Below are 23,503 nucleotides of genomic sequence, written 5' to 3' on the forward strand. Positions count from 1 at the left end.
ATTATATAGAGAGATTTTTTAATTTATTTATTTAATGGTCAAAAAAAAAGGGAAAGGATAAGGGTGTGTGCAGAAAGAAAGTTCACAATATGAGAGTCACTGATCATAACCAAACAAGACAAAGGAAAAAAAAAAAAAAAAAAAAAAAAAAAAAAAATTTTTTTTTTTTTTTTTTTTTTTTTTTTTTTTTTTTTTTTTTTTTTTTAAAAAAAAAAAAAAAAAAAAAGAAAAAAAGAAAACAGGACAAAGATGGGATGGATGGAAGGACAGAAAGAATGAGTAAGATCATTCTGTGAACGTTAGTTCAGCACTCTTACCTCTTATTGGTGTACCACCTGGGTGGATAATTTGAATGCAAATAAGATTAGAAAGAAGAAGCATTAGTACGAGAAGAAGGAGGCTAGGGCTTTGGAAGAAGAATCAAATTAGATTTACAGAATTAAATAAGGTCTTAAGAGAATCTTGAATTACTATACTGTAAAAACAGGAATATATTAGATACTACTATCAGGTTATAAAAGCAAGTTGCATCGTACCACGAAGGGTGAGGGCTACAATGGCCTTCATTGCCATTCTCAGAGTAGCTTCTGAGTTCTTAGATCTTTGGTTAAATAGGGTTAGAAATATATTGAATATGCCTCAAATACTTAAAGAAAAATTTACAATACTGTACTTATGACATCGTTTAGGAAAACCTTGGATATTCTATTATATATATATATATATATATATAAATATATATATATATATATAAAGTCTATATATATAAATAAAGAGAGGACACACTGAAGGTTATCTCAAAACAAACACCTTAATTTAGGTTGTATTATGGCATTTACTGTTCTACATCTCTGTGATACATGTGTACTGTTTCTTCTAGGTGTTTCTATAACTGATAAGACAACATTTCTGTGGAGGTGTGCGTGTGCGCCACTATAGGGATCTGGTGACTACACTGACTGTTAGTAAAATGCATGCCATGCATTTTAAGAATAATAATAATAATCATAATATAATAATAATAATAATCATCATCATAATATTCTGAATATGGAAATTAGTGGGGGTGAAGTGCGCTTCAGAACTAAGCACTTACCAATAGATTCTGGAGATTTAAATACGGAGAGAAGAAAGACAGCATAAAAATATTATTATATTCCTTATAATTTGGTACAAAGTTTTCAGTTAAAACTTTATATACTAAATCATCTATGTCACATGTGAAAAATTTACATTAACAGAGGTTAATTTACACAGTTCTGCTGACAACAAGCAAAGAGTCAGTTAACAAGACGATTTAACATCACAGGACAGGTCAAAAGCTGAGAATTCTGGGAAGACATGTGATTAAACAACTTAGCCTCTACAATGATATCAACTACAGCTGCCAAAGAAAAAAGCTCGATATATCCCGATTATATTATTTAGGGATATGCTTTAAACTTTAGAAATTTAGAAGATTATTATTTATTTATTTATTAATTAATTTAAAGAGAACAAAATAATAAACTAGGGCAGGAGAAGAGTGAAAGGACTGCTACGGAGATGCAAGGGGCAAGGAGAGAGAAAGCAGCATAAGCTGGATTCTACACCAAAAGCAGACTTCTGTAGATCCAGAAAATGTCGGATTCATAAATCTTCAGTGTGGGCGCACACTACTGTGGCTAAATGTGTAGGAAAAATGCTCAGCCAGTAAAAAACCTTCATTCCATATGTTACCCAAGTAGTATTTCTTTTCCTTTTTTTTTTTTTTTTTTTTCTGAATTAGGTTTTTTGTAATACATAATTGTGCATGGGAAAAAGTGTTTAATGTGTTTGTGAGAGGAAGGAAGATGTGTCCAAACTGGCTAATCTTTGGTGGATTCAAATGTGGAAAAGACAGCACAAAACACATTTTAAATTTTAATTGAAGTGTCTAATGCAGGTTTTGATTTTGATGAGCATAACCATTGGTACTCCTTGCAATTTCTGAATGAAGTCCAATGTTGAAATAAATTTGTTAAAGAAAAAATAAAAAGGAAAGAAGAAAGAAAGAGGAGAAAATGGATCCATCAAGTACTGCAAAAAGCAGTAAAGAAAAAAAAATATCAAAAAGTACAGTCACAGCAGTGAGCAATGTGGAGTAAACAGAAGCTGCAAAACACATAGAGATAGACTCTAGAAAAGGCTATGACAACATCACAGACATGGACAACACACTCAATAACATAGAAAAGAGAAGAGGAAGATAAATTATTACCTATAAAAAAAGTAAAATAATAAGGAAGAGAAAGAAAATAAATAAAAGGTGAGAGAGAAAAATTCTGCACATCAGTGGAAACAGTAACCAGACCCTACCTGATCGTAATTGCTTGATGCGGCCATTGTTGTTACTTGTGTCAACGGGTAAGAAATCTTTGAACCAAGTTATTTCAGGATCAGGGTTGCCGCTGGCTGCACATAACATGGTAGCTGTACGAGTTCGTTCAACCACCTTCAGCTGGGGACCCATATCAATGGTGGGGAAACCACGGGGAATTTGGTCCTCTGCAAAAGGAATGTATAATATGAAGGATTTCACACTAGCTATGTGGTAACTCAAGTCAGTCCCATCACCGGTCTAGCTACTGTGTAACTTTCCCCTCACTGCAAGCAAATATATGAGCAAGTGTAAACAAGCAGTGTAGGATTTGGCCAGGGTTTTAGAAGGCTCAGATAATTTATTATGATTGTTGTGGTTTAACCTGGTAGGCAGCTAAGCACCATGCTACAGCTTGTTTACTCCCCTGTAGAGTGAGATGGGGAGAGAATCAGCAAAAAAGGCAAAATTAATTTGTTGATATAAAGACAACTTAATGGGGTAGAAAAGAAAGAGAAATAATAATAATCATAGAATATACAAAGTTTTTCTTGCTGACCAATGCTCAAACAGCCCCTGAGTAGTACCAGTCTGCTCAGTATACTCCAGTTTTATTGTTCTTGATAGGACCAGCTGTTCCAGCTTTCCTCCCAAATCCTTTTACCTCCCCAGGCTACTCACTGGCAGGGCAGCATGAAAAACAGAAAACACCTTGAATTTTCAGTAAGCACTAATTAATATCCAAAACACTAGCGTATTAACAATATTATTCTGATCCCAAATCCAAAACGTACTACTATAATAACTATTACAAAGTTAGCTCCATACTTCTTCCACTGATTACTTGTGCTCTGTTGGTCTTAACTTTTAATGACCTCTTGCTTAAGTTGTGTGGATGTAAGATGAATGGCTTTTTTCTGCTATGGACAAATACTGGGAGTATTAATGCATTAAAAAGATTTCATAAGGCTGAGAATCTCTAGATATTGGAACAATGTAAATAATAAACTGACAGGAAATGTAGTGATCATGAATGGGTAAAGTTGTATCAGCCAAAGCATTCAAACAGGATCCTAATTTCTTAGCCAGTCAATAGCGAAATATTAAGGAAAACTGAATAAGAGCAATTCAACTCCTAAGGATGATATGCCCTAGCATGTAACACTGGAAGCACACTGGAATAATTCCTCAGAAATTAGGCTAGAATAAGTAAAATAATATATTTGATTTGCATCATCTTGGTCTTTTCTTCCATAATAGCTGCTATTATTTCTGTTTAAAGAGGACAAGCTAGAAAAAAATCATCAAGGAAAAAGGATCAGTACTAACTCTAAAGCGCTTATCTTATTTAATGTCTTGATTGGTGTCTTCTGAAATACAGCTGATTAAGGGATAAAATTAACCTGGAAAAACTGTACCATGTCAATTCCCTGCATGGAATCCTTAATTTTTTAAACAGTTTCAAGAAAATGTACACTATTTTCCGGGGGGAAAAAAAAAAAAAAAGTATATGAAACAAGTATACCCTACAAATCTGTGTAGTCCCTGAGGTTTAATGTCACCCACAAGTTCCTTAACTGCTTTCAATGCAAATGCATATGGAAACTGCTGTAGTATAGTACAAACAGTTCTCCCACAAATATACATAAACATATAAACTGTAAGAAGAGGGCTAGGGAGAATCTCCATACCTTGTTGGATGCAGAGAAGAACACAGTAACTAAGAATCAGGATAAGGCTAAGGTACTTAATGTCTTCTTTGCCTCAGTCTTTAATAGTAAGACTAGTTGTTCCCTGGGCACACACAGCTCCTTGCACAGGAAGATAGATACAGGGAACAGAATAGGCCCAGAAAAATCCATGAGGTTTTGGATCTTCTTCAAAAGCTGGACATAAGTCCATGGAGACAGATGGACTGCATTCTAGAATGCTGAGGGAGTTGTAAATGTGATTGCCAAGCCGTTCTCCATCATCCCTCAACAGTCCTGGCTAATCAGAGATGACCTAGTGGACTGGAGATAGGCAAATGTGATGTCCATCATCAGAAAGGGCTGGAAAGATGATCCTGGTAGCTAGAGATCTATCGGACTCACATCAGTGCCAGGGAAGGTTATGGAATGCATAATCTCAAGAGCCATCACAGATCAACTCAAGGTCAATGATGAGATCAGGTCCAGACAGCATCGTTTCACGAATGGTAGCTCCTGCTTGACCAACTTCATATCATGCTATGACAGTGTGACCCGCTTAGTGGATGAAGGTAAAGCTGTAAGTGTAATCTATCTGGACTTCAGTAAAACCTTTGACACTGTCCCCCACAACATCCCTGTGGAGAAGCTTGTGGGTCAGATGGGCATATGTTCGTCTTGATTAAATGGCTAGATGGTTGGGTCAAAAGACTTGTGGTCTATGGAGTTAAATCCTGTTGGCAGCAAGTCACATGTGGTGTGTCCTAGGGTTCAGTACTCAGGCCACTCTTGATGAGGGGATCTTGATGAGGGGATTGAGTGCACCCTCAGTAAGTTTTTAAATGACACCAACCTGGGAGGGAGTGCTGATCTGCCTGGGGGGAGAAAGGCACTACAGAGGACCTGGACAGACTGGATCAGTATGCCAAGTGAAACTGTAGTAGTTTCAATATGACCAAGTGTAAGGTGCTGAATTTTGCACCCCAGGCAACCCCATATGCTTGGGGAGGAGTGGCTGGAAAGTTGCCTGATGAAAAAGGACCTTTTTCTACTGATGGACAGGCAGCGGAATATGAGCCAGCAGTGTGCCCAAGTGGCCCAGAAGGCCAATGGCATCCTGGTTTGTATCAGGAGTAGTGTGGTGAGCAGGACTAGGGAGGTAATTCTATGCCTGTATTTGGCATTGGTGAGGCCCCATCTCGAATACTGTGTTCAGTATTGGGCACCTCGATTCAGAAAAGACATTGAAATGCTAGAGTAGGTCCAAAAAACGGCAATAAAGCTTGTAAAGGACTTGGAGAATATGCACTGCAAGGAGTGATGGAAGGATCTGGGGCTGTTTAGTCTGAGGAAAAGGATACTGAGGGGAGACCTAATTGCTCTCTTCAAATACCTGAATGTTGATTGCAGGAGGTTTTGGCTGGTCTCTTCTCACTAGTGACAGTGACAGTGTAAAGGGAAATGGCCTCAAGTTGCAGCAGAGGAGGTTTTGTTTGAACATCATGGAAAACTTCTTTACAGAAAGGGTTGTTAAACACTGGAATTGGTTCCCAGGGGAGGTGGATGAATCACCATCCCTGAATGTGTTTAAAAACTGTTTGGGCGAGGTGCTCAGGAACATGACTTAGTGGTGGGTTGTTAGAGTTAGGGTAGTATGGTTAGGTTGAGGTTGGACTTGATGATTTTGAGTGTCTTTTCCAACCTCAGCAATTCTATGATCATGTAAGTTTGCATAAATTGTTAAACCTAATATCTCTACTAGTCAGTAATTAAGTGTCAAACTCTTTACTATCTTTAAGATCTCTTAACAAATACAGGTGAGTCTCAAATTTGCTTACAAAACATGAAGACTTTACTTAGAAAGTAGCGATATTTGACTTGCGAATTAGAACAACTATGTAAATGGATTTTAACCTTTCATTTCTTCCTTGGCTCATATTGAAAACTCTGAAATGCCTTTTGTGGACACACAGGTGTATGACACAGACAATCTATCCTGAATAGAAATAGGACAGAGTAGTAAAGAGATTTATTTTCTTACTTTTAATAAGGGTAATTAAATTCTATCCATTCCCAGTATGCAAAGAATCTCTTGGAATGAGTGGTCTTCGTTAACTTTTCCTGAGAAACATCACAATACAGTGGACGCAAATAGATGGAACTGTTATATTTTTGACAGTTGTGTCCTGTTTCCAATCTGGTTTTAGGTATTTGGCAATAAAACCATATATTCAACATAAAATGGACTGCAGAAATAGTAAAATTTCTAATCAGAGTGCTTATCAGAGTGGATAGTTTTTAAAGTGTTAATTGCCTTTTATTTTTTTATTTATTTTTATTTTTTTTTTTAATTTTCTTTTTAGTCTCTAAGAGTATTAATGATTTGTACAAAACCATCTTTACATTTTGATGATAGCAAGTTTGACAAGTCATCAAACACATTGTGCAACAGATCTGAGCACTGTTTATTAATGAACTGCCTCTAACTCTCTGTAAGAGAAAAATAAACATTAATTTTTTAATTTTTTTTTATACATTGGAAGACCTAGAATTGTGCATAAGGTGAATTTTTTTTGTTGTTTCCTTATTAACATGTACATTACACTCTAAATTACAGTATTTAGCGATCAACACTGTGATTTAATAAGAAAGAAAAAGTTTCTCAGATATAAAACATTAAGACAAAATTACTATGTTATTGATATTAAGTGCAAAAGTGAAGTACCCAAAACAGTGTTGACATTAGATGTGGATTATGGAGTATAAAGGTAATAGCAGCAGGTTCCAGGACTGGATAGTGAATATGAAAACTAGATGTTAAGTATTTCCTTCCATGTTAGTTGTTTGCACCATAGATAGATCTGCGCTCTGGAATTAACCTGCAGTTTAATCTGTGTAAATTGCCTTACCAAGATATATACTTAAAGTATTGCATTTTGTCTCATAAAAAGAAACACGGTCCCATGTGAACCAATTATTCTTTTTGTGGAAATGGAAGGTTGTTCTCCATTCTATTCAGGAAAGAAAAAAAAAAAAAAAAATCTATTTCAAGATTCAGTGATGGCTTTGCCACTGGCAAATTTTAGTCATTCTATAGCTTGTAGAATTAAAAAGGCACACATGGAGTATTCCCAGAATACACTATAGATACTGAAGATAAACTGCTGCAATAAAGTTTATTATTTCAAAGAACAGTGTAAATAAAGCTTTTATTTTCACTATTCCAGATGGCAGCAGCATATAATTCGCTCTATTTTGACATCATGACCATATTATTCAAAATCATTCTTTCTACAACTTAACTGAAAGTGGGTCTGAAATCAAATAGATTGGAAGAGGGACTGAAATAAACATTTTGCAGCAAAGCTGGTATTCTCTAATAATATTGAAGAAATATGCAAATGAATAAATTGAAAAATAAAAACAAAACAGTTTATTAGTATACATTAAATACTAAGTAGGATTGTCAAGACATAATAAATAAGAAAAACTTCAATTACTAAATAATATTCTGATTGCAATATTTTACAAAGTAAATTTTGCTGAAACAGAAATTATGAATATAGAACTACTTCATTTCCAAGAGTTCTTTGTTCAAAGCTGTTGTTTACAGACAGATACATTTACATAGTGCTGCTCTAAGTCAGTAAAATTAGGTAAATTAGGTAATGGCTGTGCTGCAATAATATAAGTAAGTAACAGTTTTGATTTATGTTACATTTTCAGTAATTACACCATGCAGGAAAAGGAACAAGACACTAATAAGATGAACAGAGACTCACTAACAATCACTAAATGTTCAACAATTAGGTAACTGCCCATGCTACCCCCTTAAAAAAACATTCATTTAAAAATATGCTTTAAATATTCATCTTCAAGATTCACAAATTACTTTTTATGAAAATAACAGTAGGTCTAAGCAATTACCCTGCAAACTCTGAAGTAATGTCTGCATAACAAAACATAGAGCCTGAATTATCATTTGTATGAATGTTGAACCAGGAATTCCACATTGAATTAAGTCAGTTAACATTCATTGTTACTAGAATTTAGCCTAAAGTAAGTTCTCTGTTTTAACAAATAAGTACACTGAAATTAGATATCTTCATAAGGACATGAAAATGGAAAAAGAATTTGTATCCTCTTTCTCAAAATCTGCTAAATTAAAGGTGTGCATAGCAAGCTCTTTCCAAAGTGACCTGTCCCACTGGTGGGAACAAGTCTTCTTTAATAATGAAGTACCGACAGCCTAGAACCAACACAAAGAATCATCGCTTATTAAGACAAAAGAAAACAAAACAACAACAACAACAAAAGAAAAAAAAAAAAAAGAAGAGCTTAAGAAAGGAGTTATTCTCACATTTGCACCTCGGCATTGTCATAGTTTACAGAATAGCATATCATCTGATTATCATATGACCAAATTTGGATATGGCTGAGCTTCTGTTTATCTGTTTTTCTCACTGGGAATGCAAAGTGAAATAAAAAAGGTCATGTCCTAAAAAAATGCAGGGAATTGAAGAATCACTGCCAAATGTCCGCTCTTTTGCATAAGGAGAGGATTCAGCCAGGATTATGGTAATGAAACAAAGGCAGAAAATGTGAAGAGGTTTAGGTGCACAGTATCCATACTTAGGAAAAGAAATACTAAATCTCTGAAGAAATACAACCTCACATTTATTTAAATATGAAAATGTCACAAAAATGAAACTATACATCTTGCACTGATAAATAAAAGACAAAAGCACTGCAAAAGAGAATTATAGGAATTTTCATGATTATCATTCCTAATTTGAGGTCTAGTTTCCAGACAGGGTTAGGATTTAGATTACACTAAATCAGGGCTGGACTAGGGCTTGCCAAGAATGAGGATTAAGAAAACGATTGCTCTGCCTAGTACATATTTCAGTGTATCTGTGATTCGTTTTCCTCCATTTTAAAAATAAAATGAACAAAATATACTGTGATGGCAGACTATGCCCTAAGCTTTAATTTTTCAAACTATATTTTATGATGCGGATAACTAATATTAGTAACAGGTTCCAGTGCACACTAAAGCACACTTCCAATGCTAGTAGTTGATATCTAGGAATGATTCAAAACATATGCATCATTTTTAAAATCTTATTTTTTTCTTCTTCATAGCATTAAGATTCTGTGTTAAATATTGCTATTAATAAATATATTTCACTTTTACTAGTGATTGACTCACACTCATTTTTAAGTACAAAACAACAAATAATCAAAATAAAGACATTACATATTAATCTGAATTGAGAACAGGATACAACCATCTTCTGCTTGTGTCACCAAAGAGGATGAGAGAGTAATAGGGCATGTTCTAGAAAAGGAATAGTCTGATCAGGGGGTGATATTATCCCTTTCTCCCTTCTTTGCATTTGCACTAGATGTGTAAAACCTACAAGAATTTTACTGCTTGAGACAGTCAGATTTTTTAAGCCATGGCCACTTCTGCAATTGATTATATACCTTATAAATATGTTGTTTCCTTCATACTATAATATTACTTAATGACTTTTAAAGTAGTCTACATACTCCACACCTTAAGCTGGCAAGTATAAATGACACTAACTCCATTAATTTAACAATTGTAAGATTTAGGGAGCTCACAATGGTACTGTACAAAGGAACTGTAGAGAATAAGAACCGTTTTTGTATGAGAGTATTGTAATACTGTACATGTCTGTGCTATATAAATATTACTACATATTATAGTACATACATATAAACTATATAAATCTTATTAATAATGCATATTTTATTAGGAAATAATAAATATGTTATGCAAATAATGCTGTATATATTTTTTTAAATAATCTCTCTGGGTCTCAGCAAAGCCATAAACATTCTTATCCACAAAGACACCTCTTAACATCACATTTTGCAGTTGAAAACCACAAAAAAGCTACCATGAAAGAGCACCATCAAGAGCTTTGAGGAAAACAATCCGTTGAACTTTGAGTTTAAAAATTCCTATCATACTACAGAGCAAGGAAAATTATTTCTCAATTTTTTTTTTTTTTTTTTTTTTTTTTTTTTTTTTTTTTTTTTTTTTTTCAATCCCTGCCAGTTTTTTTTCACAAGGACCTTCTTCCCTTTTGGAGAGAGTTAAAACTCATCTAGTGTCTGTAAGTCTGATGCTATCTATGCATGCTGTTCTATTATAGAAGCAAACAAACAAAAAACAAACAAAAAAAACAAAACCAAACCAAACCAAAATAAAAAACAAACAAAACAAAACAAAACAACAACAACAAAAACACCAAAAAACAAAACAAACAACAAAAAAAACAAAACTAAGATTTTGATGGTGTCACCAGCCAAGTTCTTATAGATTGGATCCGTCTGTTTCCTTCAATGTCCTTACCTACTACAGGAAGAAGAAAAGAGAAGATGACCTGTGCCCTCAATTCCTGCAGAAGACATCCCACAGCTCTGAAGCTGCTTTTGTTGGCTTTTAAGTTACATGTTGCTGCTTCATAACCCCCAGTGTGGAAATGCAGTAATGTGTAATGATGAGTTCTTAAGGCCTGTACAAGTAGCTGTTTCATTCAAGCATCACTAAAAACTAGTTACTAGAAGAGCAAGAGGAAAGAATCAGAAGGAATTTTCAAGTTGATATTTAGGCACTGAGGACACGCCAGTGTGCATACATGTGAACTCTGATTAGAAGTGTCATGAGATTTTATCATCATTCATTATTAGTAACTTTTTTTTTTACACCTCACAATAGTACACCTAGACAAATGTTGCTGAGCTTCTAGCACATACTTACGTCTCTATCTGCTACGTCTCTAGCATTAGCTAGGTGGGGCGATTAGCACCTACTATCACTGTTCGCTTCAGCAGCTATATATTAGTTAGTCTACTGTTGTTATTGAGAGGTTATAAGACTGAAAGTACCCATTTGGAAGTTTTTTGAAAATAAACAACTTTTCAGTTAGAATGGGAGGTTAGTTTAATAATTTTTACAATCAAACACACACTGCTTCTTCTCATGGTGTGCATATAATGCTAACTAAATATATTAGGAGTTAAAGGACAGCATCAAAAGAATAAATGCTATGAAACCTAGAATAATCATTTTAACAAATGAAAACAGTATTGCACTTGTTCCTAAGAATCCATTACACAACTTTAATGCTCTATAATTTGAATAAAGCCTGTACTAATACTAATAATTCAGTTAGAACTAAAATGCTCATTTTACAGTGATTTTATTTCACTATGCCTTTAGTGTTCTAAGTGATTGCTGTTGTTCCACATGTCCATAAACTTATGATAATAAGTTTCTGTTTTATCCTTGAAGAGTTTTCTCCACAGTAGTGTAACCACACATTTTTATGACAGAAGCTTTTTTCTATAAGACCCTTAGAAAATATTTATCTGAATTTTATGCTTTGGTCTTCCTGGCATTTTTACTCTGGAGATAACTACCTTTCAGACTTTTTTTCCTTTCCTTCTTTTCCCTCGATTTTCTTTCAGTCTGTGTTTAGTCTTCTGTTCAAACATGTCTCTCTAGAGAGTTACAAACACTTGTCAATCTCCCAGAAGCAAAAATAGGAATTTTACACATTCTCTTGTTTCAGCTGCAAAGTTAACTCATTATTCCCTTTCTGCTGGTCTATAAACATTTCTTTTGAACTTGCTGCTTCTTTCAACTTTAATTATCTGCCTAGACCTCTGGTGGCTCCAGAGCTTTTTAGCTGCTAAAGGCTACCATGCCAGGGCATGTTCCATTCAGGTCTAAGGTGTTAGTACATACTTTTTGATAGTGTTTTGCAGAGAAGGACTTACTATGAGCATGTGTATTGTCTGTATCTATTATCAGAAACAGAAGATACAGGACAATTTTAGTGAGGATTATCAAGTTCCTGTGAGGACTGAACCCTTTTATTGCCATGATGACAGCTCTCTCAGTTGTGGTGTCACTTTAAATGTCAGCCAAACTCCCTACTTACAGCAGAGAATACTAAATTTGGTTATTATGTGACTATGCATGCGAGATACTTGTGCTCAGACTCAAACCACTCTAATGATGACATCTGCATGCAAACTCAAAAATGTAAATGCTATGAGGATGCATGAGGCGTTTAAAATGAAAAACAAATTTTAGTTTCTGTTTTGTTTATGAGAAACAAATGTAACAAAAGCACAATAATTTCACAGATATTAAGTCATCTCATGCTTCCCAATTTGAGTACAAACATACTTTACTGAGTTTGTGCTTTTTTCCCCATTGTTTTTAAAGAAATTTTAGGTAGTAATAAACATCGAGAGCAATAGGTGGACTCTACTTCTTTGCTAATACTAATGTATACAAAATACTAAGCAGACAAACTTCATTTTTGTATAAATGACGATCCTATAGACACAAAATTTTAAAATTCTTAAGTCTCATTCTAGTATTTCAATAATTACTTCTTAATTTGCTTCACGTCCACTCCAAATAAGTTTTACATCTTGGGGGAAATGCAAAATGTCATAAAATATTGAAAAACATTGTTTGGATATACTCAAGTACAGACTACTTTTAATGAATTAGTGAATGGGAAACTGGTAACCACAGCCTGAACCTCTGATTAATCATCTGAGGCAAGTTTTGGGTCAGCTGTGGGAGCACAGGTGAGGGTAATTCAGCTGTGCTCCCGGAAGGGGTGGAGCTTGACTCCAACTCTTCTAGACTTCATTTAAGGGCTGACCACCAGTAAGGCAGTATCTCTAAGATTGTTCTTTTGTGGAGGTTGTCTCAGTGTTTTTCAGCCAGACTGAAGGCTTCTATAATGGTGAGTTTTTCCTATAGATAACCTTTTGGATATTTTTCACTTTGGGTATTTCTCACCATCCTTCTTGTATTACTACTGTCTTTGTATTATTTTCACCTTACAATTAGAAACTCAGAAATGAACATAATAAGGATATATTTTAATAAAACTACAGAGTCCTATAGCATTTGCAAGGAGTACTGTAGACCAGCTCAAGACTGTTTTAAAGCCCAACATCTAGAAATATAAATATGCAGTTACTAATTTAATAAGTGAATGGCAGACTATAAATCAAAACCTGATATGTTTAAAAAAACTCAGCTGATAAAATCCTAAAGGGCAAATAAAAACTTATATCAAAACTCTGTTTATGTATGGCAAAATGCATTCAGAATCTAGCACATAGCTCTGCAGCTCCTTTTCATAGTCAACTGGTCTGCCACAATTGAAAAAATCTGTATTCTCTCTTTTATATTGTTAGTATACATAAAATAAATGTGTTCTCTCCAGATTTTTCCCTCAAATCATGAACTTAGTACCTCTGATAATCTTCTCATTCAAAACAGCAAGGGAATTGAAGCTTTAGCTTCTCAGTTTCTCCCAAGATACAGAAACCAACCTATAAAGTCACTGCAATTAAATAAATACTCAAATAAACAATTAAATAAACACTCAAATTTGTTGTGCTGCCTGTGAGATACAAGAGTTCAAGTTGTTCATCTCCCTTAAAATTCTCATCTGTTCTTGCTAATTAATTCTATTGTATACCACATTAAAACCAGGAAATGTTATCAGTATGTTTTTGCATTTCCTAGATATTTAAAAAAAAAAAAAAAAATGTGTTCCAGGAACCCACAGTGTGAAGTTTTATGCAAGTTTTGTGACAAAGACATCTTAGGGGTAACACTTCCAGCTGATTGCCAAAGTTTATAACAGAAATTCAGTCTGTTCCCAACTTGAACATGTCGATGAAGTGAGGTACAGTTATCTTGTGGTCTGTCTAAGCTAACCACTATTTTCATTCTTGCCAGGTGAAGGAAAGACACTTCTATTGGTAGAGGATATGGATTTTGCAGATTCATTGTAAAGTGCTTAACCTTTTTTTTTTTTTTCCTTTTTTTTTTTTTTTTTTCAGGACATCATTCTTGCTTTAAGAGGTATTTCATTAAATACTTTATGAATTGGAGTTCTAAGGCTTCTAATGGTCAGGTCTTCAGCTTTAATGCTGAAAGTCTTGTTGAGATTTATATCAATGTAATTTTTTTTTTTTTCTCTCCCCACATAAATGAGTAAAATAAAACATATTCTAAGAAAGTGCCTCTACCAAACTCCAAGGCTGTTTCTCCACCTTCTGAAAGCAAACAAAATCAAGACAATTACAAATAATCCCAAGATTATGCAGTCTTAGAGAACGTTTTTTTATACATTATGCTATAGACAGTAAAATTAAGTAGGAAATATATTTCCAGTATTGTAATATCAGAATATTTCAGAGATAATGAAATTGATGATAACATCTGTGCAGTGATCAGACTGCCCAGATTTTACAGGTATAGATCAGCAAGTTTCTCCTCTTTGGTCATATATTTACTAGAAACTTACATTCATCTCCAATTATTGATACCATTCTTCCTCTGTAGAGTCCTTATATAGCTTTGTGAATTTGCCCAAAATCAATGCATTTCACTTCATGATTACTTTCAAGCACATTCTGATTTAAAACTTACCATGGCTCAAGCTGATATCAGCACTCAAAATAGCTCATCCTGATTTTTAAGCTTGGAAGTGCCATGAAATCTAACTGCATACAGTATTTTACAATCAACTCCTTTAAGAGGTCACGAGACATCCTCAGTCTCACTGGCTACAGTGAAAGATAAAATAATGAGAAAATGGATGTTTCAAGTGAAAGACTACAATTAAATCAGAATGCCTTGTCAACTGCAATGAAAATGAAGTATTTTGTTATTCACACTCCAAACATGTAAAAGCTCTTTATCTTTGCCCAGGTTGACCCTATGCTTAATTACATATTCACATAGAAGTTTTAACAAACTAATTTTCACATGTGAGCTTTTGTACAATTTGGTTGTGTTTTGTATTGAGTACATGGAAGATATTTTCAATGTAGCTTTTGCAAAGACATATTAAAGATGCAGCTGCTCTGAAAATATACAGAAGGAATAGAGCAGGATTCCTTTTTAACTGTGGGTGACCCAAAAAAAAAAAAAAAAAACTTAAAAAAAAATATTTATGATTTTCAAATATTCAATAAAAATAATAATTTCTAGCAGAAAAAAGTGTCAAAAGACTTTCAGCTAAACAAAACATAATCAGGTCACAAGGTATATTTACATTTATTTAATTCATTTATTCAAAGTTCATAATGAATTTAATTTCCTAGTTTGTGGATTTACTTTTATGTTAAGTTGTTGGTATTATTTTGATATTCTGTTATTTGTACTGCACATTGCAACAGGAGCAATGCAGTATCAGGTAGAAGAAAGAAACAGCTTCGTATATCAATTCTGATGAAATATTATACTTTCTGTGCCATGGAACTAAGTGTTTGTGTGCAGTGAGTATGTTAGGATTGGTAGATAAATACATGCATTTTCTCTACTAGCTTTTATCTGTTCTATTGTAAAGTCTTTGTAGCAAAAACAGCATCAGTTCATGAGCACATAGAGTATAAGGCATGACAGTGATTCAATCTTTACTGGAAACACAGAAAGCTATTGTAATACAAATACAATATTTCTTGATTGAAGTATTGGATAAATATATGACAGCTGATGAAATCATATTCTTCTCCACAGGGTTTTTGAATCCACTACTTTTTACTTTTTTAGAAAACCTTACTGCTGTTTGTGACAATGGAACATTTTCATTTTTTCCACAGTGGAGATAAGGCAATATAATGACAAAATATATAATAAGAGAATAGTGAGAATGGGTCTATTTTAGTAAATAAATTACTTTGAGCTATCAAATGCCCCAGAGTAAATGGACATCTGCAACAGTTTTCAGTCAGCTATTAGTGTTCAGAGATAAAATCATGCATTTTCTTATAGACAAAAGCTTACCACAATGGCCAAAACGGCTGATTCAATAGATTCAAGATTTCATTTACACTGCCATGAAAACTGTTTAACTTTACCTTTCAAACAGAGATATGAGAGTCTGACACATTTTAGAAGGCTGGGCTGTCAGTCAGAACAGACAAGAGATGAACATTTATTAGCAAGTTATTGGGAACTTGCCAAATGTAGACACATAAATTAGGCTGTTGTTTTACTCTCTGAAATTTAAACTACAGAAATACAAAATGTAAAGAAGGGAAAGCGACTGCAAATATAAGGACACCACTGATCAGATATCAGGTCATAAAAGAAAAATTATATCTACAATTTTTTCTACTTATCTTCACTGATGAATGACTACATAAAACAACATCATCTGTTGAACAAAATCACTCAAAATATGAAAAGGAAAATTACAGTTGCCTTCAATCATAGCCAATAGAAATCTCATGACTTAGAAAAACTAGCATAAGTAATGTTGATGGTGTTGTTTAGTTTAGTTGTTTTTCAACTGTGTGTGATATGGAATACTTCTTGCCAGAAAGGAAATTGTATCACAAAACTTGTCTGCTTGTATTTGAGGAGTGACATTGGATATCAGAAGTTAGTGACACATATCTTCATGTTTTAATCATCTGTTTTCAAATTTTTCTATTTAATTAACATTTCATAAACAAATTTAGAAACAAACTCAATTTGATTATAGATGAAGTATTTTGTTGCAAAGCCTTTATCATGGGCTCTCTGCCTTCTCTATCCTTGGGAAAAGAGAAGACTGAAGAAAGATCTTAGAAACAAAAATATCAAAGGAGTGTAAAGAGGATGGGGCCAGGCTCTTTTTGGTCATGTACTGAAACATGATAGACAGCAATGTGCACAAAAAGGAACAAAGGAAGTTCCACCTAAACATGAGAAATAAATTCTTTAAGGGTGACAGAAAACTGGAAGAGACTGCCCAGAGAGGGCGTATCTCTGGGCATAGAGATAAAAAAAATAAAATATAAAGATATCTCATTTTCCAGAGATATTCAAAACCCTACCCAGACACTTTTCTATGCAATCTTCTCTAGGGAGCCTTCTTTACCAAGGGGCTGGATGAGATGATTTTCAGAGATCTCTTCCAACCCATATGATTCTGCAATTATTTCCTTTCTGCTTCCTCACTTCTTTCGTTCTTTGCATGATGGTATTCATAAAATAGGAAGTAACTTTTACATATTGTGTTAGGAAGGTAAGTGATAAAATCTTAAACTGCAGTTTGTATGGTTACAGCTGAAATGTGTTCACAGAAGTAGGATCAAAGGCTGTCAATGTTTATTGAACATGTTATCACAGAACGGTTGGTGACTCAACTATCTCCTTGGGCAGCCTGTTCCAGTGCCTACTCACTTTTTCAGAGGAGAAAATTTTCCCAGTATCCCACCCGAGGCTCCCTTAGTGCAACTTGAGGCCATTACCTCTAGTCCTACCACTGGTTATGTGGGAGAATACATAAAAACCCCAAACCCAAGCATCTACCAAGACCCCTGCATCTATTTCTTCCATACAGTGTTCCAGGCACTCTATACCATGCCTGTTGCTGTGATCAAAGTGCAGGACCTAGCACTTGGTCTTGCTGAACTTCATCCCACTGGCCTCAGTCCATGATGCAGCCTGTCCAGATCTCCATGTGATGTCATTTGTAAACTTACTGAAGGTGCACTCAATCCTCTTGCCCAGGTAATCAATAAAGATATTGAACAGAACAGGCCCCAGTACTGGCCCCTGGGGGAATACCATTCATGACCAGTCACCAAAAGGATTTAACTCCTTTCACTACCACACTCTAGACCCAGCCATCCACCCAGTTCTTTACATAGAAAAGAGTATCTGTCCAAGCCATGGGCTGCCCTTTTCTCTGCAAAAATACTGTAGAAGATATTTTCAAATGATCTGTTGAAGCCTGGGTGTACTATGTAAAAAGCCTTTTCCTCATCCACCAGACAAGTGAGTCTATCATAGGAAGAGGTCAGAGTCTGAAGACAGAGATCTAGATGCTGGTTTATACAGTAAGAAAGTACGACCAAATAACTCTTGTACTGATAGAACTTTCCTTGTTTTATTTTGGAATAGCATTCACAGTACAGCTTTCTTTATGTTGAAGTGGACTGCAATACTAGTACTAAGTATTGCTCAGAGACCTGTTGCAGGACTTGAAAACTGAGTATCCGTAGGGAAACATGGTAACACCTAGGCCAGCAAAAATAGTAAAAGAAATGTTTCAAAAATCATAGCTACTGTATTTCAAAAGGTTTATTGCTTTATTATGGAAATCACATTCCAGCACTCAAAACTGATTTGTGATTTTTCTGCTTTAACTGCTAATCATACATTTCAAATGAAAATCTGTAGATATGCAGACACTTCCTGCAAAGATGGATAAGCACTAATTTTGAGATTGAATCCACCTACAGTCTTCTATAAGGTAACATCATAATACATTGATTTTTCAGCCGTTGTTCCATGTTGTGATTTCAGGAGACTCATGTGGAAGGCCGATGCAATGACAGAATATCAGTCTTATTTGTAAGAAATTTTCACTAGCTAGGACTTGTTTATGTCCAGTAAATATTCAGTAGTCTAGGACTGTGCACATTTTCATGAGATGTTACATTTACCAGATAGCAGCTAGTAATGTCCAGAACTTAAGAAAATTATATATATACATTCATTCAAGTTTCAATATAAATTTTTAGCCTAGCATCATGAATTAAAACTCATGTGAATTCTTCTAAAGTAACTGAGTATGCAAGGAAACATATGTAATTTTTTTGACCAGCAATGAAATCTAACTTGGATATATATATTAAACTTCTTTCTGTAGGAGAAAACGTGGTAGTAAGAAAATAGAATTGGAAAGCTAACTTTTCACTAACAGAGTATTATAACTGATGAGTTTCTCACATGTAAACTCTCTTAAGATTGAAAGTACATCAGCAGGAACATTTCAGATTTGGCAGTCCCCTTGGCCAGCAGATTAGCAGTTGAAAAGGAGGAGTTGTTTTCATATCTTCTAGTCCTCACAGGATCCACATTGTTAACAGATCCTTTATGCCTCTGTACCTCTTTATCAGGAATACACAGCCCCAAGTCAGAAACTGCAAAAAAGGTGCAAATTCTATGAAGTAGGGATTGCCAGATCAGGGGATTCTTCAGTTTATTGATCTTCTCAGAGTTTTAAATGGGAAAATCCGTTTGAGGTGTGAACAGTCTACTCAGACTGTTGCAGACTACTAACTGACTTGCTTCAAAGGAAGGCAGTGATGGAACAAATCTTTTGAATTATCCATGCTCTTACTTAAGGGAAAAGTCCATTAAGGATTTAACACAAATTGTTCCAACTCCATCTCCAATTAGGTAAGGATTTTTGTATGTGCTCCTAATAAGATTGTTTCAGAACAATATGGTTCTAAGTTTCCTCTTTTTAAAATTTTTTTTGGTTGTTTTTTTGTTTGTTTGTGGGTTTTTTGTTTTTTTTGTTTGTTTTGTTTTTGTTTTCGTTTCAATTTTTACTTACTCTGGGACAGTGCAGGAACATTCTTCCCTGCCATATTCCTTAAGTCAATATGATCTCGAGTGAAAATTTTCACTACACACAACAGAATGTGAATCCATAATGATGTTAATTTAGATGAGTGGAGGTGGACAAATAACTAGAACAAAAAGAGGTTATATTTGCCTATAAAGATATTATTGTGCAGGACCATAATACATTTAAGTTAGTATTTCTGTAAATGCGGTATATCCTAACAAGACATACAGTTTTGTTTTGCTGAAAAGCAGCATTCTGCAAGTAAATTTGAGTTACAAAACAAACAAAAGTGTCTATAGCTAAAAGTACGGTATAAATATTTCAGTTCCATAACTAAATAAAAATTAACAGATTGAAGACATTTTAAGAACAACAACAGCTTTCAACAAGAAAGAATGAAGTAGTTAAATAAACAGATACTATGCCTACAGTATGCTGCAAAATCTAAGATATGGCTATACATATATTAAGAAGAGGCAGATTTTATTAATAAAAGAAACAAATTTCAGTACTTTTTATTTTTATACTTTTATATTTTTATACTTTTTATTACCAATAATAAACATAAAGGAGAGTTCTTCAGTTCACTTCAGAGCGATTGTTATTTTTCAAATTTCTTTTCACCATTTATCTGGTAGGCTTTTTCCTTTTAACTCAGCACTGTAGTGAAATCAATACAAATCTTCTCTTAACATATCTGTATGTGACCTGTGTTTGTTTTAAGCTGTATTGTTCATAATGGTGATCGATGGCTAATGCTATTCCTCTTTGTCCACACAAAGAACAGAGCATAAAAAGTGCATATTTTTTTATGCCCAAGGTCAGGAGAAAATTAATGGGTAAGAGCTAGATAAAATGGAGTTCAAGCTGAATGGGCTGAGTGCTCTCTACAGGGTACATGCAAGGCAGGCAGTACAAAGCCCATTATACTCAAACGCTCTTGAAGCATTTCAGAAGTGAAATTGTCTCCACAGGCTAATGCATAAAAGTATGAAGCTTTAACTTTTCTGTTTCACAGATAGCCTAAAGATATTGGGCAATTTGTCCTATTCAGGATTTTATTTAGCATATTCCATTTATCAATCTCTACCTTAAGCTATAAATCTATTTGGTGTTTATGACCAAAGTTGTTTAAGCTACGTTTATTTGTCATTAGTAAACTTTACTTCACAGACCTCCCTGCTCATTCTTGTAGAAGTTTTCTGTCATGATAAAATGCCAACAGATTACATTTTAAAAAATCCAAACAATTTTTTTTTTAAAAAAGACAACACCATCAAATATTAAATGTATATGTACATACATATATATATATAAGATAGAGATAGATTTTTAAAAAACTTTTTACTGTTTAATTTTTTAACTTATTACTTACTACATAATTTTAAAATTAAATAATAATATAAACTAGGATTTTTTTAAAAATCAGAAATATAAAGAAAAATATTTTCATTTTAATCTGAAGAAAACAGAGATGGAAAAGCAATGAAAACTATTAAACTCTGTTAGAGTATCAAGCACTGAGCTTTCTAAGGACTTCTTTCCTTACTCTAGTGAATTCTCCTAAATCCTATGTCAAGTAACTTGCCTTGATCTCTGAAAAGCAAAAAACAGAATATGCATTTACTCAAATGAAGACTACAGAAAGTTGCTGAGTAGAACTGCATGGCAGAGGTTCTACAAAATATAATTCAGCTGTTGAAGGGATAAAATAGTGATGCCATGCAAGTTTAATTAGAGATGCTGTTTGAGAGTTGTATATGAACATGTTTCATTGTTCATTCCCTAATGTTTAAGAGAAAACAAAACCAAAGCTGAGCACAGATTACAGTAAAAATATCGATACTGGCTACACTGTCCCTTTAATTTTAAAGTATTTCTTGTAAAATTTATTTAAAAAAGTTGAGTTACCTTAATCTTAATCTTGAAATTCTGGATTATTCCTGAATTTCACAAAACTGAACAATCTGAATGTCAAAACAACATAACCATAGAATCATAGAATAGCTTGGGTTGAAAAGGACCACAATGAACTTCTAGCAGTGGTCACAATGACTACTGCTGTAAGCAGGGCCACCAGCCACCAGACCAGGCTGCCAAGAGCCAGATCCAGCTTGGCCTTGAATGCTTTCAGGGATGGGCATCCACAACCTCCTTGGGCAACCTATGCCAGTGCATCACCACCCTCTGAGTGAAAAAACTTCCTCCTAATATCTAACCTAACCCCCCCCCCACACACACACATCTTAGTTTAAAACCTTTCCCACTCACCTGTCACTATCCACCTCATAAAAAGCCATTCTCCCTTCTGTTTATAATAAGCTCCCTTTAAGTACTAGAAGGCCACAATGAGGTCTCCCTGGAGCCTTCTCTTCTCCAAATACACATGCCCATTTCCCTTAACCATTCTTCACATTAGAAGTGGTTCAGCCCTCAAATCATCTTAGTGATAATACACTCATGTATCTTTTTTACATAAACTGGTTTTGCAATTAACCTAGGTAATCTGTATTACTGAATTTTAAATATTTCCAGTATCTAAACAATGTAAACTAACTGGACTGGAATTAGCTTCTGGTCTATAATCAGGTGTTACTTCATTATGTGAAAAGGCTACTATTCTACTACATTTCAATTATGCCAACCACATAAGGGATATATATATATATTACTACTATGCTTTTAATCTGTATAATTCTATATATATATATATATATTTCTTCTAATAATTATTGTAGCAACCATGACAAGATGTTCTTCCTGCTGTTGGAGATATGAGACAATGCATTAGAAGAAAGTTAACTTTCACAGAATAAGGAGTTTTCAACACGCTTACTGAAATCTACAACTTTAATAGCAAATGAAGTAAAACAAGAACTACATATTTTTTCTAAAATAATTAGCATTATAAGATATTGTTCTTAGTAAATTTTTTTGTTTAAATTTCTGATCTTTTTACAAAATTTACATTATTGAAGAAACAGCTCATGCCAAGGTTTACATTAGGTTTTCTCTTTTGCCTCTTCTTCTTTTACTGAAAATAATATATTTTCCACTTCAAGCTTTCATTCCCCCCCCCCACTCCTTCTTCCTGTAAATCAGCTATTGAAATGAATCAGTTCTACATATTTTCCTGAAACAAATTAACATCAGTGTTCCTCTGCTGTACCAGACACAAATGAGAGAGGCAAGCTGAAAGTAGAAATGTTGTGTGTATAATGTTTCAGACATAAAAAAGTAAGATATTCAAATAAATCTGTTCACATTTTAACCACCTGTCCAGTCCTGACATACATATCCTGCCTGTACTGACCAATCATGATTAAAGCAGCAACAGTAAGAGATCAAACAAGATCTCAGTATTTCTAAGATGTTCTAAATTATTCACGAAAATAATAAGTACTTTTGCTTCAAGTGGCAAGCATCACAGAAAGACCTCTGACCTTGATTCAAACTAGATGACATTCCAGTATTGTATATTTGTATTAGGAACATGTCACAAACAGTAGAAAAAAATGTTTCCCCTTGAGCTACAGTATACTGATGACCTATGTTTTTTTCATCAAAAGGCTATTATAATTGACTCTTAATATATTAAATTCTTTCATGCAGGCAGATCCACTTATACAAAGAATGATGCTGACTTTCAAAACCCATTCACTTTGATTTTTAAATACTTAAGATTATACTTTTCCTATATAGATAAGACAGAGTGGTAGAGAAATAGTATAATAGTTGAAACACTCTGGCTAGCATCAGTTTGACAAAACTTCTTACAGAGATTTTAGGGGAGCTCTCAGTAGTGGGTATGTTGCAAATTGAAGTAAATAACTAAGTATTGGTATGGCAAACACCAGCTGCTGGTATGGCAAACACCAGCTGTACAGTTATTGAAGACTTCTCTGTGTCGGCCACCCAGCTAGAGGTCAATTCCACATAATAAACAACTGGGATAATAAACACTATCAAACCTTCCACAAACACCTTTCTCCTCCTCACTTTGATGTCAGAAGGAGGAGAATCTACTGGTAGCTGAT

The 23,503-nt window shown here is 34.2% G+C and overlaps 1 protein-coding gene across 42 annotated transcripts in view; it reads right to left on the reverse strand.

The window, feature by feature from the left end:
* PTPRD (protein tyrosine phosphatase receptor type D) overlaps window positions 1-23,503 on the reverse strand; it is a 1,051,440-nt gene that overhangs the window by 150,138 nt on the left and 877,799 nt on the right. For 21 of the 42 annotated variants that reach the window (XM_032441550.1, XM_015848962.2, XM_015848938.2 and 18 more), the window contains exons 13-15: window positions 2,338-2,526; window positions 1,097-1,105; window positions 318-335 (exon numbers count right to left, since the gene is read on the reverse strand). In XM_032441550.1, the coding sequence (XP_032297441.1) occupies window positions 318-335; window positions 1,097-1,105; window positions 2,338-2,526 (216 nt within the window). The remainder of the gene's footprint in view (window positions 1-317; window positions 336-1,096; window positions 1,106-2,337; window positions 2,527-23,503) is intronic. The other 21 variants (XM_015848960.2, XM_015848958.2, XM_015848951.2 and 18 more) reach the window with 2 other exon arrangements.

This window comes from Coturnix japonica, chromosome Z (assembly GCF_001577835.2).
Source record: "Coturnix japonica isolate 7356 chromosome Z, Coturnix japonica 2.1, whole genome shotgun sequence".
Lineage (NCBI taxonomy): Eukaryota > Metazoa > Chordata > Aves > Galliformes > Phasianidae > Coturnix > Coturnix japonica.